Genomic DNA, 18,479 nt, shown 5'->3' with positions numbered 1-18,479 from the left:
TCCTCTAAACCCTCAGTCAGGGTGATGGTAAAAGTGCCTGGGCAGTAATGGCGAGTTGTGCTCCCAGCCTCAGCAGCCAGAACATTTGCCGGGTGTGTGTGGTGCAGGCGCCCTTTGCAGCGGGAGCGGGGAGCGCTGCCCTTGCTGCGGCGCGGGCGGGGAGGATGGAGCGGCCCGGGGCCGGGGCCGGGGCCGGGGCCGGGGCGCACCCCGGGAGCGTGGGGGGCGCACCCCGGGAGCGTGGGGGTCCCGCGGCGCGGGCGGCGTGGCAGGAGTGACACCTCGTGGGTGCGCTCAGGAACCGCGCCCGGCCGGGCGTCCACGCTGCCCACACGGCGCAAAGCTACTGATTTCACCGGGGGAAGGCAGGAGCCCACGTGTCCCGAGTGGGCAGCGCCCAGGCGCGCACCCCGTGGCGGGGGTTCGGGACCGGGCCCCAGGGCTGCAGCCGCTGGGCTGCCAGGGCCGCGGCCACCCGCCTTGTGCTGCCCGAGCCGAAGGCCGTCCCACTCAAATGCTCCCTTGTCCTTCTCCTCTCCCCTTGGAGCTTTTTTCCTGGTGAATGTGTGGGTTCCCAAAGAGAAAATGCAGTGGGGGTAAACAGGAGTGCAGGAGTTGGAAATTACGTGCACGTGGTGAGTAGGACATGATTTATCCTGTGCTGAGGTTGATCTCAAACTGCGTTGCCTCGTTAAAAGTTGATGGGACCAACGCGTATTTTACTAATCACATGGTCAACAGCTAAAACAGGCGTGGCATGACTGACAGTAGCTGTTAATTCAAAAATCCACCTTTCTTCATATCCCAGCAAAAAGAACGTGGAATATTTTTGTTATGTTACATCACAGGAGAGCGTCTCTGTTAAAACAGTCCCTGGGAACTGATGTTGCTGCAGTCGTAGGTCATTGGGATTGTATCAAGATACATCAGGCTTGTCTCAAATTGACTTCAGTAGCTATGGGCACTGATTTAAATAATGAAAAATCACAGTGCTGTGCCACTGAATATAAAAGTAGCCCCAAACGAAGAAGAAACAACAGCAGCCATGGGGCAAAGCCAGTACATCAAGGTCTGATTTGACTCTGGAGACATACAGAGGCTAAGCACTGGTGGAAGTAGTAGTCACACAGATTTGACTCGAGCACCTGGGGAAGCCTGGGTGTGTCTCTCCCAGCGGAGAGCCCCCTTCTGCAGGCTGCCCATGGGGAAGGTGGCTTTGAGGTCATGCGTGGGAGCCCTGCTCCTGGTTCTTCCCCCCAATGCATCAAGGGCAATGGGATTTCGATCCTATGGTCTGTAAGCAAACAGCCTGGCCAGAAGGAAACCTGCTCCTGGCTAGTTCTGGTTTTAGGATGAACCTCTTGGTAAGGGCTAAAATTGCACTGGTTAACCACTGCCAAAGTGAAACGGTACAGTCTTTATGGCTCTCCACACTTTGCTACCTGTATCTTGGTGAGAGGGAGAAACCAAATCTAAAAAACTGTGCTTGAATTTTATGGACTTCCACATCTGTAATTAAGTTATATTTATGGGTGTTGAAATATTGTATGCAAATACGTGGGCTCCAGTTGCATTGGTTTTCTGCTCCCTTTCCCTTTTTCTGCAGACCCCCTAGTCTGTGTGATGGGATTGCTGAGAACCTCTGCCTCTGTATTTCAACATTTTCCATCATCTCATTTATTTGCATATCCCATTCCAGCTTTACCAAAGAAACTGCACTCAGCCTGTGAGGACAACAGGCAAACCAGGGCTGTACAGCTTAATGACCTCAGGTTCGGAACCCTTTTGGGGAGGCTTTTCTATGAGAGTCATGTATGTAGAGAGCTACTCTGCACCTTTGAAACTCAGAGGATGAAAGGAATGCTTTTTCTCCATCCCTCCCATTAGTGGTAGATACCCAACCTTCATAACATAATGTTTAATGAAAAATATATTAGATATTTATATGTAATATTTTTTTATGTCTGGAATGAATGTTATGGAAAGCAATTGTCCCGGCTTTAGGGGATGGAGAGAAAGTTTGTCTTTTCTTGGATATATAGCACTCCCCTTTGGGATGGTGTTATTTGATAATTCCTGCCACATGTTCTTATGAGTAGGATGTTTTTGTTTCCTTACTGTGTCTCCCCCCAAGTCCTGCTGCGTAATATTTCAGATGGTCACGGTCAAAAAAAGCATGTGACAACTTCCAGATGTTCAAATAATCAAAGCGATCTGCAGATCTAAGGGAGCACACCAACAAACAAATGAAGGATAACTTGAAGGGCTTGCAGTCTAGGTGGGGGGTCACGTTCAGAGGTGGTGGGGCAGGCTGGAGGATAGTCTTTTAATATCTGCAGAATTCACTGATGTCTGCATCATTTGCTAAAAATGAGACAGTCTGATGCTGTGGCTGGGCAGGCAGTAGAAACCAAAAACACAGGGTTTGGTTGTGGTTTTCCCGCAGCTTGGAGCAGCGCTGGCTTCCCAGGGGAGCAAGGAGGGCCGTCACAGCGTGCCGTAGCTCTGAGCTGAGCTGGCTGCTGGGCTCCAGCTCACATGATGCAGCTGGGACTAAGAAACATGACCATGCCCTGCTGCCATCCACACTACCACTGCATCTGGGGCTGCTTCCTCGCTGAGCTGTTGGTGCCAGAGGTAGTGCTGCATTCAGCTGAAAGAGGGAAGGCTGCTTCTCAGAGCAGGGAAACATGCCTGCTTCTGGCTTCTTCCCAGCTGGCTTGTATAGGCACGTCTTTAGGCATTAGTAACTAGTCCGAAGCTGGGTTCTGGGAGCCCTTCATCAAAATCCTTCATCATCTCAGGAAATTTTTGTTGGTCCATCCTCCCAGCTCTATAGAAATGGACATGGCAATTGAAAATGTGCAGTGGGGCAGTGTATTACTCTTTGGGAATGTAGAAACATTCATCATCAAGAAAAAAACAAACCCAGGTTGTATTAATCACTGGCAACCTGATATTTGTCGAGGTGAATGAGCATGGTTGTGTGGTGCAGTGTGTATGGAGCGACAAGCGGGAACAGTAGGATGGAGGCTGCACGTCGCTTTCTGCTGTTGTGCAGGCTGGCTGGTCCTGTCTCTGGTCACAGGTGGAACAACGTTCCCACCCCACGAGATCCTACAGAAAGTCTGCTGGTGCCTTTTTGTACACTGGCATTTCATGTGGCAGTGCCTCCACTGCTGACGGCGTGTCCTTTGAAGCAGATGCGTTCTGCATCTGCCCACTGTGTGTGCAACCGGCACAGCTCTGCTGGGGAACTGTTTTACAAAGGCTTCCATATGGAGCAGGGATGGGGAGGGGCAGGCATCATTACTGTTGTCGTTGTTGTTGTTGTTATTATATAATTATGTTATGACTATAATTATGTCATAATATATTATTATAGTTGTGCTATTATTATATAATAATTATATTATTATATGCTATTATATAATTATAATATTTCTACTACTGCTGCTATTACTACTACTAATTTGTGTGGAAATATTGCTGGCTCAAAACCTGGCTCAGCTGCTGATGGAGAATGGGAGATCTGATCACTTCAAGGGAGCTTCTGGAGTGTTGAACATTGTTGTGACTCCTACGGGCTGATGCTTTCGAAGCATAACTATTTGGGAGATTGCTACCAACTACTCTTTCCCCTTGGTAGTAAGGCTTTATGTGACTTCTTGTGAAATCCTACATGGGCCTTTTACTGCTTGGGAGGTGATGGTGTAATGTGCTAGCAAATTCAGTTCTACTCTACGAAAAGAAACAACTTTGTGACAGTTTGTTGATTGTCAAAGGCAGCTTTTGTCAGTCAAGCTCTCCTTATTGCATTCCCCAAGAATCTGGAGAAGGTCTGGCAAGATTATTCCTTGGTTTTGTTCAAAGAATCTCTTTGTACATACATAGAGGGGGAAAGACCAGTAGACTGCTCACCTGGAAAATCAGACCATGGTGCCTGTGTGCGAGGAGGGGCCTGAGCCTGAGAATGACATTGGTAGCAGCATAGCGGCCTTGGAGGAGGCACACCATGACATGGGCAAACATCCAAAAGTGAGGAGGATGCTGCAACTCACAAGGACACCGGTACCTGAATGTGCTGCAGGAAAGTGGTGGCCATGAAAAATTAGACCTGGCCATATAACGGTATTTATTGCCATGGGTCATCTCTGTCCTGATTTGCATCTGTAAGACTGACATGTTGTAAACCCTGTAAAGTTTTGGACACCTGGGTTCTTCTACTAGCTGGAGCATTAACATCATGTGCTTCCATCATTTATAATGTGGTTGTCAAGACTGCAAGCTATTTGCCCACGTCCACAGGGAAAATTATAATAACCTATGTATGATAAATTAAAAATGGAAACCATTCACTGCACTGGAAGCTGATTCAAGAAAGACAGATCATTGGTGGGGAGACATGATAAGGAAAATAAAGCTACTGCCTCACAAACCAGAACACTGTAGGAGAAAAAAACAAGCCATCTCTATCTACTGTCTACCCATCTATTGGTTATCCACCCTTCTCTCTACTAGCTACATATTTGGATGTTTTTATTTAAAAACAGGCAAGGGAGTGGCATGGGGAGGTCTGGCTGGGGCAAGAGGAAAGCAGCTAAAGGACCTTTTCCCTGGCTGGTAAATCTGTGCCTTGTCTCCAGTCAAGGCTTCGTAGTTTAGAAAGAATTGCAGTTTGTTCTTCAGAAGATGTGTCAGTCTGTTATAGATTAAGAAGACAACATGCCTTCTACATTTACTCTCCCCACAAAGACTGATTTTTGGAGGATTTGCTAGTCAGTTCATTTCAGTCACATTTCTTAACATGTTTGGATTTCTTTGTGGTTAAACTTAGACTCTGTCCTTCCTGAATCCTATAAGATTTGCTGTGGGTTCCTCTGCCTGTGCGGTGTTTGTCCTTTCATGGTCATTACCGATATATACCCGCTGCACTCATTGTGCCCTACTGAAGTCATGTTGTTAGGGTAAGAATTACAAATTAAAATATTCTCTCAAAGGGAGGACCGCAATAACAATTTTGTTACAAAAATTCCTCAATAATTTCCAAACTGAACTTAATTTAAAATGAAAGACAAATCTTTCCCTTTACTACTAGCCAGATGTGATCTTCCCAAAGCTTCAGATATGAATAATCTCTCCAAATTTTCCAGCTATTTTAATATGCCAGCCATACTGAACCCAGCTTGTCTGCAGATTTTCCCGTTCTGGAAAATCTTCAGGCAAGGTCAATGCCTGACATCTTTATCCATTAAAATCAATTGTCACACATCTTTTACTTTACTTTCTCAGTTTTCGTTCCCTTCCATTGCTTGTTTGCAGCTGGACCTGCATTTTGCCCTTTTTCATGGGAACGTGGGGAGGTCCCACCACTTCCCTATCTCTGCCTCTTCTTTCTTTAGAGTCTCTAGTCTCTTTCTCTTATTTTAATAGCCATCATTCCCATCTGTTGACTGTAGATCTTGGCCAAATCCTGATAAAGTCAACAGAAAGGTTTTCCCTGGAATTTTAGATGCGTTTCTGTTGTGTTTTTTCTTTCCTCTCCTTACTTTTCTTGCTGCCTGGCTGGTTGATCTAAACAAATATTTTCAGAACAACTTGTCCTCAGTTGACTAAACTGGTAAATAATGGATAAATATAGTTTTGATTGGGAACAGCTTTCTGGCAAAGGATGGAGTACAGCACTAAAGAAGAATTTTTCTCACCTTGAGTCATGGGATCTGGTTAGTTAAATTTAAACCATTTACTTAACCTGCCTGTACAACACACAAACATCAGAGATGTCCTTTAGCTGTACTGATACTTTGTGTTGCCTACACGACACTAGGTACAACACTGGGCAGTAATTCTATTTTGTGAAACAGAAACAGCCTGGGTTTCTTTCTTTCTTTGTATCAAAAGCAGCACAAATCTAATTTATATATTTAAGCAAAGTCTCTGGCTTATTTTTCCCAGTCGCTCTTTTTTTTTCACCATCTGGAAAGGAAATGTTGTTCTGTCATAAGCTTCAAGCTTCGACATGTAACAATTGTGTTATAAATTCTTTGGTGTCCTAAGGCTAGCTACCTACGTCCGTAACTCAGTCCTGCTGTGACAGTACTGTCTTCTTATCAAAATGCACTTCACTGAGCCTACAGAAGGGATGTTGCTATGTTTGTTAGGATGAAACTTTTCATATTGCCTATGAAGCATACAGAGGACTTCAATAAATATTTTTCTATGTGTTTATTCACATGGAGGGGCTAGAAATACAAGTATTACAGTGTTCTTGATATACATAGTAAAAATAAAATCCCAACTCACAACAGTAATATGAATATAAGTCATTGTATGCTGAATTTTTATTGCAAAAAATTATAGCAACAGTTCACGCAACCCAGCTATTATCTCGGATTGTCTCTCTGCAGAATCACAAAAACAATCTGAGTCATCCCGACTTGATTCATGTTCCGTTCCTGTTTGGGAATGCTTCCCTCGCCATCAGACCGCCTGGTAACGGTTTTTTTCTGTGAAAGCTCGGATTCTGTACAACAGTCCCACAGAACAGTCTATGGTGGGTTCTGCAGCATGAATCATGGAAAATATGCATCCCTGCTTATTTGTAGCTGGTTATTTTTGAAGAAGTTCATGTGGAAGAAGAGCCATGAGATTTTTTTCTCTACGTGATACATGTGTCTTTTTGGCACTCTGAAGGGAATTGTTTAACAGACACTTATCAAACATATCAAAAGATGCTCACCATTTGAAAGAGGGAAAAGAGGTGAAGTTGACATGTGGAGCTGAGATTATGAACCAGTTTCAAAAGGCCAGAAAGTGAATTTGCCTTTATGAATAAAGCAAGGCACCAGAGAGTTGTTTCTCTGTTTCTCCCAGGGTCATCTTCGTAGTCTGTCACTAAATTCTTGTGAAACTTTTATTTATCTTTGTTGTGACTTTCATTTCACCTATGTATAGTATGTTTATTTGATTAGTATGCAGAATATTTTACTTCAATTAGTTCATGGAGTTAATTAATAAATAACTTTGGCACTCTCACCTGAAAAGCACGATAGAAACAGAGACAATTACTTCTACTTGCCAACCTTCCTTACCTCACTTGAGAGAGACCTCTCTGAGCTGAAAATGCAGCAGAGTAACTCTGTATAATATCTTAGACATGAAGTGAAATGGAAGGGAAATGAAGCTACACAGAGTAACGATGATACTAGCTAACATTTCAGCAGTTGAACAGTTCAGCAGTGGACAGCTTTGTATCTGATAGTATTCTGAAAACGGTGGTACTAATTTTACTGTTAGGTACAGTGGTAGTATTAAGGGTCAGCAAGAGAATAAAACCATCACTTAAAACATCAGCAGATGTTACAAAGATGAGGGCTATCATATTTAATGAGGATTAAAGGAACTGTAGAAGCAAAAGTCTGAAGTGCTCAGTCATTTGATGGCAGATGACCAAGCAATAGGCATTTATCCAGTGGGCAAAAGTGACGTCAGATGCAGAGAAACAAGGAGTATGGGCTGCGCGTGCTGCCGGGACCACCCTCCTCTGGGAGCAGTGAGCTTAAACAGGACACGCCGGGTCGTCTCCAGGGCATCAGCTGGGCCTGAACTCTGGGAGTAAAACTGACTGAAAACTAATGTGAGTCCCAGGAGCACGCATTTTTGACAGGGAGGGCTTGTTTCCTCCATACGATGCTTGCTTCTGGCACTCGTAAAGACTGCCTGAACACCGGAGAGGGTGCGGGCAACAGCTCTGGGAGCGACCAGAAAACTGGAAACAACCTTCCGGTGTAAGTTTTAGGTACTCAGTCTTTTAAGTGTATCAGGAAAAGGTTAAAGGATTACGGGTTATGGGCGGTAAGTATTTACTTCTGGAGTAACCCTCTACCAATCTAGCAAATAAAGATATAAAAAGATCTGGTGGCTGGAGCTGAACAAATGCGCGGGAGGAAAAGGCTACACATCCCCACACTTCACCAGTGAAATACTTAGCTGCTGGCGTGGATTGCAATAGGTTATTGTGGCTTTTCTATGATTAGTAATTTTTAAATCAAGAATAGATGTTGTTGGGTTTTCTTAATCTAAAAGATGTACTCAAGTTTAAACTGGATCAAATTCAAGGATGTTCTGTGTCCTAAATTATGTGGTTAGATGACCACATGGTGACTCCTGGTTTTATAATCTGAAAATCCTTTTGCTCTGACAAAATGGGCTGGAGGAGCTTTTACTGTGATTGAGAATTTGGATGCTCATTGTGTTTACTGGGGTTAGCACTCAACTTTCTTCCTCCTTCTGAACCAGCATAGCATTGACTGGTCCCGGCTGCAGAGCTGCACTAGGCAGACCTGTCCTGCCTAGCCCAAGGATGCTCCTTTTTCACTTATTTCTCTCCTCCCAGGCTGGAACCTCACATTCATTTTTCCGAGGAGCCAGGAGCCACCTTGAACCGGGGAACTTCTGTAGCGCTTTGAGAGTAACCATTCACAAAGACCTTACAGCTCTGAACTACAGCACGCACAAAGAACACTTTTTTTCTAGCGACTACAAAATGCTGCAATAAGCTTTGCTCAAATGAAACCTCTATTAGCGGTAGTGGAGCTTTGTACGTTAGCCACCAAGGATTTGACTATCAGATAATTGCGATTATACATTCTCTTCAGAACAACCTGCATTATTTAAGAAGAAAATCAAACTCCAATCAAGCTGCTCAGAGGTTTCGAAATATTCAGATGTAGAGTTCCCAGCTTCCCTGTTTTAGCCATTGGGGTACAGTGCAAAATGCTGCTAAGCAGTCAATAGTCTCAGGATTTATTACAGTGTCTGAACTTACAAACACAGAAAGTTCACAGAAAAGCCTGCTCTCGTGAACTTTCAACCAGCATTTGCAAACTAAGAAGCCATAGATTATTTATATAACAAATGGATGCGTATCTGTCCAAACGTTTAATAAAGATAATATGTGAGAAGCATGAAACAAGTCATTTTCCTCTGCAGTAAAAATATATTTCTTCTATGGATACAGGAGAGTGGCTATAAAAGTTTAAACCTTTTGGAGCTTTTATGTTCAGAAATGATACTCTGACAAGAATTATACCAAATATACAGGTCTTAGAATGGGAATTGTCAGGTCAGATGAGACCAAAATTTGATAAAGTAATGATTGAATTCTCTTTAATTTATATATATATATATACACACACACAGACACACCCCCATTTAAATAAGATCTTGATATCAAACAGTAAACTGAACCATGCAACATGATCCAGCAAACTCTGTTTTTATAAATAGTCTTTGTCTCCAGGAAGACATGGGGACAGTGATGCTATTGATTTTAAAAGGTCAGATCACCTCTTTGTGATTGCTTTGGCTGTTGGAGTGTGCCTGTCCTGAAAAGGCAAATGCTTATTTGCCCTACAGTGGCCATATACCCTACAACTGCCTGCTCCCTACCTGTGCGCTCTCTCTCTCTCTCTGTCTCCCCCCAAAGTAGCAATCAAGGGCACGTTAATATTACCAAGCAAATAACATGAATTAGATCTACACCATCACAATAACAGTGATTTTTATTTCTGGGGTGATCCCAAGAGACTTGAACACGGCCTCCAGTCCCAGACCTATTTAGCATCCTGTTGCCAACACAGCTGACCCCAGGATTAGGAGTCACCCATTCACTCATGTACCAGTTGCAACTCAAATACATTGAAGAAATTTTCTCTCTTTAAATATATCTCCACATATCTGAATCTCAGATTCATATTGTTGCCAATTCACTTTACATTTTGCATCACACCTAGTGCCTACATTAACTGTTGACATTTGGGCTCAGCAATAAGAATGGGAGAGAAGTGAGGACAGGGGAGAGACTAAAATGAAGTGTGAGTATATTAGTAGCATTTCTAAGCTTGGTTTTGGGTCTGCTGAGTCTTTGGTAGCACATTTTTGGTCTCAAAACTGGAGTGGTGGTTGCCTATCAACACCGGCGCTGGTGGTGCAGTTCCCAGGCCAGGAGCCTGTTCTCTCCCACTGGCACTGACCACACCTGCAGCACGAGCTCTGCCACCCTGTAAGCATGGGTCTGTTCATTTAGCTGGCTTAAGGCTTTTCACGACACAAAAAACCCTGCTACTTTTGAGTCTAGCTCCTTCATCCAAAAGGATGCAAAGATACCCTGGTTCTTGCTGCCAAAGGACTCCTGAAGCCTTGCATTTTGGGAAGAGGTAAGTGGTGAAGGACAGGGACCTGCAAAATGAGAAGGAACATTCCTCAGAGCTAGAAATTACAGCATGACTCTGGTTAAGATCCCAAGCTCCAGCTTTATTGATTCTAGTAAAGAACCTCTGGTGACACTAAATGCTGCTTTACTGCTGCTATTAGTATCAGGCAAGGAGCTGTTACAAGTAGTGCAAGCCGAAGATTTGCCTCCGTAGGACTTTGTTAGAATAGGAGAAGGCCGAGGGCCCAGCTGATGGAAAACCATGTCTGTCAGGAGTTTGGTGTGACAGACATCTGTTCCTGTGCTGTCATGTGCTGTAGTATCTTCTTGACATTCCATTCCATTCCATTCCATTCCATTCCATTCCATTCCATTCTATTCATTTCCATTCCATTCCATTCCATTCCATTCCTATGCAGGGTTTTCAAACAACGAGAGGAAGTGGTCAGTTCCTTCAAATTTGACTTAGAGCGATGCTGGCATTGATTTCTGTCGGGCTGCAGTCATATGTCAAGAGATTATTTGTAGCCAAACAATTCATGAGTTCAATGCATGTCTGCATCCTTGACACTTGAATATCAAAAACTTAACTAAAAGAGATGCCAGTAAACTGTTATTTTTCTCTAAACACCAATTCTCCGTAGACATAATCGCTAGTAATAGCCATCACATTTGTGCTAACACTCGGCCAACAAGGGCTGAAATCTTGGCCCTGTTGAAATCTTTGGTAAAGATTTGGCTGAGAAGTGCCAAATAGGTTTTCACACAAAACAAAAAGACAGAGGGGCAAAATAGAATTTTGTGTAATAATGGTAAAATGGTTTTGGTTTTCAACATCCTAGATGTCAGTGCCCTTAGTTTATAAAAGTTCAAGTTTGTTTGTGCTAAAATGAAACCAAAAAAAAGTTCATTCCTCATTTCCATCTCTCCTTCCAAAACAGAAAGATCTGCCGGATTGTGTTCTAATGCAGATGCTGGCAAGAGCCGCAACCCAGCTAGGTACCGGGCAGCATAATGGTGGGTGATGAGGCGAGTCATATGCCAGCTGAATTCCTCTGGTAACCACAGGGATGTGGTTTATGTTTTTTAAAAGCTGCTGATGCCCCGGTCTGCAGCCACAGTCTCTTAGAGAGCGTGCAGCCTTCAGACAGAAAGTTTCCTTCTTTGCAAAGCTGATCTAACAACCAACCCACACTAATCAAAGCATTGGTTTTAATTGACTTTGGAAGCCAGTTCTGTAAACCAAATACCTGTGGCACCAAATATCTAAACCCTGAAAACCACCATGGAGCATCATGTCCTTGACCTATAAGCCATATGAGATTTCTGACTAAATGTTTTTAAAAGTTGACTTAATCATAAGGAAAAAAAAATTAACTGACCTCACAGACACACCTCATTTTTTTGGTGACCATAGGCATTATGATTAACGTGTTGTACAAAGATTCAAAAATGCTGCCAGAAATTATAAATGGGAATTTTTTTGTTATAGGCTCTTTGCCTATTTCCCTTTAGAATTAGTGTTTATTTATTCATGATGTTGACTTCTTTTTAGTTGCTTCTTACTGATGCATTCAAAAAGGTGGGCACCGTCAAAGCAGGAGAAACAGCAGATGGCAGCACCAGGCTGCTTCATTCTGAGCTGTTAGAGCAACCGGGGGAAAATAGGAACTTAGCTGAACAAAAGTTTCTTAGAGCTTGTTTGCTTTCAGACCTCCTTCTTTTCCTCGATTCGTTTGGATTATTTTTTTTCCCCTTCTGTTGTTTCTGCTCACTATTGGAAAAAAAAGCACAGCAGAGGAGGAAAATTGCTCTGTCAGGTCATCCAGTATTGATTTAGTTGAAGATAGTAAGACCTGATGTGACCTGCTGAAAAGATGACATGAGGTTACGGCCCAGCCTACCAGTGCTTCACGTCGTATTAAACACTCCACAGGGGCAACATCTGGAGGGTTAAACAACTGCTGGGTAATGCAATTTTAAATACCACTTCATCAAAGTAATAGACTCCACAGGACCCTCTTGGGATCTGTAAACTGATGTGTTCCAGGCTTTGTGTGCCGCAGCCCTTTTGTGTAACACATAAGGAGAGCCTGATAGCTCTGACTATTGCCAGAGTGATAGACTGAGGTTGCAACTCATCCACAGCACACTGGCTCGCTAGGCCTGGGATCAAATGCATTGCCTTTATGGTTTTTCTCTTTTTTTTTTTTCCCCTCAAAGCTTGATAGATTGCACATCCAAAATCACTGTGAGCTCAGGAAGAGATTTTAGAACAACAGATTTACTCTTGAGTCTATTTGAACAGCAGTGTATGAGCTCCAAAGGAGATCAGATCCATGCTTCTGTTTTTCCAGAGTAGTTACAGAGGAGGAGCAAATCTGCTGTGTGCTCTTCATAACCAGCCAAGCTTTCAACCCTGAATAACAAGCGGATTCCTTGGGTCCTTCCCGGATTCTGGCTCCTCTCCTGCATTCTTCAAATACAACCCAGCCATAGCTCCAGGAATACAAACCATGAAGGAAATGTGGTCTTCAATTAGAGGGCCATGGATGCTGGTGCCACCATCCAGCAAATCAACATACCTGACATTTAGTGGAATGGTGTGCAATTTTCCAAAATAGCTCCTTCTGCTATTTCAGACCTGCTAAGCAACAATTAAGAAAAGCCCCACTAAATAATCACTTTAGTTCCATTGAATGATTAATAACTTTAAGAGAGGACAGCCCAGGAACTTTTTCTATCACTTGCTAATACAATGTTTGCTTTCTGAATCCAAATCCAGCAAAATTCTTAGCCCACACAGATCCCTGCGTCTGGGCAGACAGAATTTGATAGCGTCACCCACCAACATGTGTCACTATCAGGAGTGCCGTAGAAGGACACTGGCAATTCCTTTCCAGGGAGAAACATTTAGGGTAAGGCTTGCAGTCGACATGAACCAGCAGCATTCAGCCGAGGTCAATGGAAAGGCTTCAATTCTTTCTAAGCGAGTATCTGCCCTCGCTGCTGTCCTTGCTTGCAGATCCTTCTCTCTGCTTTACTGCAATCATTTCAGATCAAAGAGCAGCGGAAAATTCCTCAATTACCTCACACAGTTTCAGTTTAGAAATGTCTCTGAGTAAGTTTTTGTGTGATGCCTTTCAAAGAGGGGTGCCAATGGTAGTTGTAGAGCAGGAAGAGGAGGTCTGAAGCTGACTATAAGCCACCATTGCAATTTTATTCCTGTTACTGGGTACTTGTAAACTCTGGGAGGTCATAGAGAGACCAGAGAAATGTGTTGTTGTATACTGTCTCCACCGAGCCATATCAAATAGTCAGTCTTCAGCTACCTTAGTGTTAGCAGGAGCACAGACCTGCATTGTCCCTGAAATGGGCGCCGCCGCCTCACTTGACATCCTCCATGCCACTCCTGCCCAGAACGTTTGTGTCAGTCAGTCCTATCCACAGCTAATCATGTTAGGTAAACTACTCTTTGGAAATTATAATGTTTATGAATGCAAATATATAAAAGATGCCCTCCCTTCACTAGTTTGTGGCCTACACTTTAGCAACAGAACTTATTAAGACTGCAGACATATGAGCTACTGTAATTTACTTACTGGAATTATTTTCCATCCCTCGTTACTGCTGAGGAGACCGCGGCTGCCCTCCATCTGTGGAGAGGTCTTCATAAGAAAATGGGGAGCAGTAGGGAAACAGCATGGATTCTCCAAAGAATGCATTAGTTTATTTATTTATTTCAAATGTCTTTCATGTCTTGGCTTTGTGCATCTTTTCCAAGAAGCAAATGCTTCACAGATGGAAAGAAGCAATTTTCAGTTGTAAAAATTCTAAACAGTTCAGGTGAAATGAAAAACAGAGCTTCCTGGAGACATGCCAGCTTTTTTTTTTTTTTAAAAAAAATTTTTCCCTAGCCTCACTTTGATTGTGAAAATATTCACCCACCTCCAGACTTTATAGCATGAGAAATGCCCTGCCTGGGGTCTAATCCACGCCTGAGGTATCACCGCAGGGTCGATTAGAAAGAAAGGCTCCTATTTCCACACAGACACTACACATCTGCTCTGATTTTCTGCAGGGTAGATCCACAGTAACCCTACTGCAAAAATTGAGTCTTACATAAACCAAGTTTATACTGGCAGAGCTCCTCTTCTGGAGGAAGCTCTGCTATGTTGTCATCAGGAAAAGGTCTGATTTGTCCACTGATACTCTGTTTTCTGTCAATTTGTATGGCTAGGTAGTGAAATTAGGGAAAAATATCATAGGTGATTTGTGAGAAACAGTAATGACCTTATTTTTAGATACCTCCTGCCAATAAAACCTTTCATAATTGCCCTCAGGACCTTTGGGTATCACACACTGCCCATGAGGCACTTAAATCTCCCACACACTCCCCATGGGGAGCTTAACTCAACCTCCAGGCTATCTACCTCGGAGCCAGACACCTACAGCCAGACACCTATGCATCTACGGCCTTCTGTGCGTGGACTGAAGCCCGGCCACAGACAAACCAGTGTCTCCCCCGTGCTGCCGGTGGCTGTGGGCGTGGAGCCGGAGCGACCCCCACGCGGAGCAAGCGTCGGCAATGGAAGGAACGAGCACAGGAGACCGGAGCTGCCTCTGGGTGATGGGGTGGGGGGGGGCAGTCCAGCTCCCTGAGCTCTAAACCATTCTGGAGGGACACTCGGGATCAGAGAGCGAGGGAAGTACGGGACAAGGCCTGTAATTATTAGCTGCTGCGGCGGCTCCAGGAACGCAGCTCCGGAACACACTAATGCGCAATGCTCAGTCGCTGGCTCACTTTGGATGTTGCAATGGATTTTACAACGCGCATTTGACAAGCGTGTCGTGCGGGGCTTTACAGGAAGAGAGAGAAACACTCACAGCAGTGGGTGCTGAATCAGGGTCTAAGTGTGTGATCCAAGGTTATTTGCTATAAAGTCTAGGACATTCCCTGAAAAATGTTGAGTTGCGCAGGAAATGTCTGGTTACTTGTGTAACTGTTTGTAAGATATACAAACTCATCAGGCTCTGACTCCTAAGTCTTATGACAATAATGCATTTTCTTCCAGACATGTTCAATTGCATATCTGATACACATACTGCTTGGCCAAAATGACTTGTTAGTGATTTATTTTGAATATCCAGCCTTTACCATATGACATCACCTCCTTAACTTGATGAAAAAAAGGTTTAGACTGAATTCTTCCCATTAAAAATAATGGGGCACTGGTTTCTCAATGCCAATATTTACTGATATCAAAGCAAAATATTGTCTTGGTTATTTGTCTTAATTCAGCCCAAACAGTACACAAAGCACAGTGTACAAAAACAATATGTTCTTTCTTCTAAACCAGATCATCGCTTACTAATTACTATATGATTTGAATGAAAACAGAGGCATGATTCAGTGATGTTTTATAGAAATTATCTCACTATATTTAGAGGGTTTTTTCTTACCCTGATTGATAGAGGGGTCATATAAAATGACTTCCTATGTCTGCCTTCACCCAAAATCTCAGAAAGATTGCTTTTTAATTGTCCATTATACAAAATACAGCAGAATGAAACCCAGATCCTTTGCTAAGATCTCTAAGAAACAACAAGAGTATGTATATGTATAAGGATTGTAATGTACGTAGTGTGTAAATATGTGTGTGTCTGTGTGTGTGCATGCACACACATATATAATCAATTTTTCAACTTTAATTAAAGCTTGCAGATCCCAATGGTATTTGAACATTCTTAAAATCAAAGTGTTGCATTTGTGTTGGATTTGGATACATTATGCACAGACCATTTAATATATCCAAATCCAACATAAAATCCAACCCTCTATTAAAGAAAGTTAATGTGAGAACTGATATGCCTAGAGAGGATCCTTTGCTTCTGAGCGTGGACCTGGACACAGCCAGAGATGTGCCTCACCTTCCTGTGATTTCTGTCCTATTAGGAAACTCACATGGAAACTCAAGGGTTGCAAGCTCAGGTAAACATCAAAGAAAAAGTAATTTAAAGTAAGGCCTGCTGCATGAATACCTAGGAGACTTTGTACAGGACTAGTCTGCTTCCAGCACACCAGGAGAACAAGATTTGATCCAAAATTTTTGACTGAGGACTCTAGGACACGTTCGACTATGAATGAATTTGTCTCTTCCCTGTTAGATTTCTATTGCCTAAGAAATCTTGAGCAGAAGCTACGAATGCTTTTCTCTCAAACCTTTCTAACATAACAACCCTTATTTACATGTATTCAGCAGACCTTTGCTTCCATCCCCATCGGGCGCTTTCTCCTCCTGCCTTCTCTCTAACAGTTTCCATACCAGGCTCCCGTACCAAGGGTGGTGTGGTGTAATGGGAACCATGTTGTGTCAGTGGTGAACGCATCAAAGCCCATTTATAGACTTCTTCTGCGCTTCACCGACTACAAACATGCCCAAACAATGCCAAGCATGTCCAAGATGAGCTTTTAGCCATAGCTCACGCATTGTTGCTTCTGAGTGGAAGGAGGGAGGAGAATTTCTGCCCGGTTGCCACTAGATGGAGCAAAGCCAAAAACTGTATATTTAATTAGTCTTGCGATGGAAATGCATCCATTTCCAATATAAGTTTGTCCTTAAATGAGTCTATTAAGCTGAAAACCAAGCCCGTCTGGCTCTAGATGCAGTGCAAGAGCCCCGTTTATTTTAGCATGCCACACTGATTTGTAACTATGGTTGACTCAAAGGATTCATGACGTGGACTTTCCAGTTTGTACACTGGACAACTGAAGTCAGGTTCTTAAAAGACTGGTTACCTTCTTTGTCTTCCAGTACCCAATTTGGATGAGTAAATAAGGAGTCTAAACAATGGAGAGAGTCCCCATGCTGTGAGTGTGCAGGTACACGGGGTCTATCTTTAGGCATCTAAGGTAGACCATTAATATCTGATGGTGCCAACATCCCTGAAAGACTTTATTAATAGTCCCTCTTCCCTCTTTCTCTTTCACGCTGTTTAGTATGCCTTTTGCACTTCTCCATGTGGGCATCTAAACTCCCATTCTCTGCTCAACTAATTACATTCCAATAATACACGGGGAAATCACAAAATACCACCGTCACTGTTTTCACAGCACAAGTGGTATTCCCGGATATGCTCAGTGTTGCCCTAGTTCTGTTTCCAACTAGGGGAGTTCTACTATTGCCTTAAATGGCAGCTGAAAATAAGATAACAGTTATGGCTTCTGAAAATCTACTGCGTACAGATGTGTATTTTGAAAAGCATAGTGCAGTTTGAACGGTCAGCATACATATATAGTTAATTATACTATTGCTTTTGTAATTGTGACAATTCTGCATGTACATGAAACTGTTGAACACACTGAAAGAAAATCCAAAGGTGTTTTATGTTCTGTTTTGCTTAGTTCATAGAACAGAATAGAATAGAATAGAATAGAATAGAATAGAATAGAATAGAATAGAATAGAATAGAATAGAATAGTTTAGGTCATTTGGAAAATACCTACAGTAAGAATCTAGTCCAACTGCTGGACCAATTCAGGGCTGACCAAAAGTTAAAGCATGTTATTAAGGGCATTGCCCAAATGCCTCTTAAACACTGACAGGGTTGGGACATTGACCACCTCTGTAGGAAGACTGTCCAGGTTGTGACCACCCTCTCTGTATGTATTCCAGTCCTGAGAACCCTTATCTCCTATCACATCTTATTTGGCAAGAAAGTAAGCTATTAATTCATACTCTTCCTTGAATCTGAATTATAAGCTATTTTTTTACCTTTATTCCTTCTGAAGCAGGAACCATTTCTACTTTACAAACTTTGAAGATCTTCTGCTAACCAAAGGAATGCCTTGCAGATCTCTGCTACCACTAATACTCTTCCAGATGAGGCTGCTTGGATGTTATTTCTTTTCCACCAAGTGAGGCTCCTTTTTACTGTACTCAGTGATGAAATGATTTAAAGCAATAGCTGGTCAGAAGTCCAAACACATCTCATCAAGAGCTTTTTAAAATAAAATGTTGAGGAATGTTTCAGCTTGAAGAATAATCTTGTATGTTCTCCAAGAAGTTTTGAACAGATTCGGGAAAAAATAGAAACTTTGAAACAGAATGATATATCTACTTAAATGTTATGTTTTGGTATTTTTGCAAATTTTTTTAAAAAGCAATGAAATTACCATTTATAACAAAACAAGAAATTATAGATGTATTTTATATTAATTGATCTTTTGATGGGAAACACTATTTTGTTTGGGATTTTAAAACTG

General features: G+C 42.7%; 1 protein-coding gene across 1 annotated transcript in view; it reads left to right on the top strand.

Moving 5' to 3' along the window:
• The window catches only part of RGS7 (regulator of G protein signaling 7), a 343,507-nt gene extending 334,544 nt beyond the window's left edge, over nt 1–8,963 (top strand). The window contains exon 17 of the mRNA XM_075748785.1: nt 8,396–8,963. Within this exon, the coding sequence (XP_075604900.1) occupies nt 8,396–8,557 (162 nt within the window). The 3' untranslated portion in view covers nt 8,558–8,963. The remainder of the gene's footprint in view (nt 1–8,395) is intronic.
• The last annotated feature ends 9,516 nt before the right edge of the window (nt 8,964–18,479 follow it).

The sequence above is a fragment of the Balearica regulorum genome, chromosome 3, assembly GCF_011004875.1.
Source record: "Balearica regulorum gibbericeps isolate bBalReg1 chromosome 3, bBalReg1.pri, whole genome shotgun sequence".
NCBI lineage: Eukaryota > Metazoa > Chordata > Aves > Gruiformes > Gruidae > Balearica > Balearica regulorum.
This window is presented reverse-complemented; position numbering and strand designations above follow the sequence as displayed.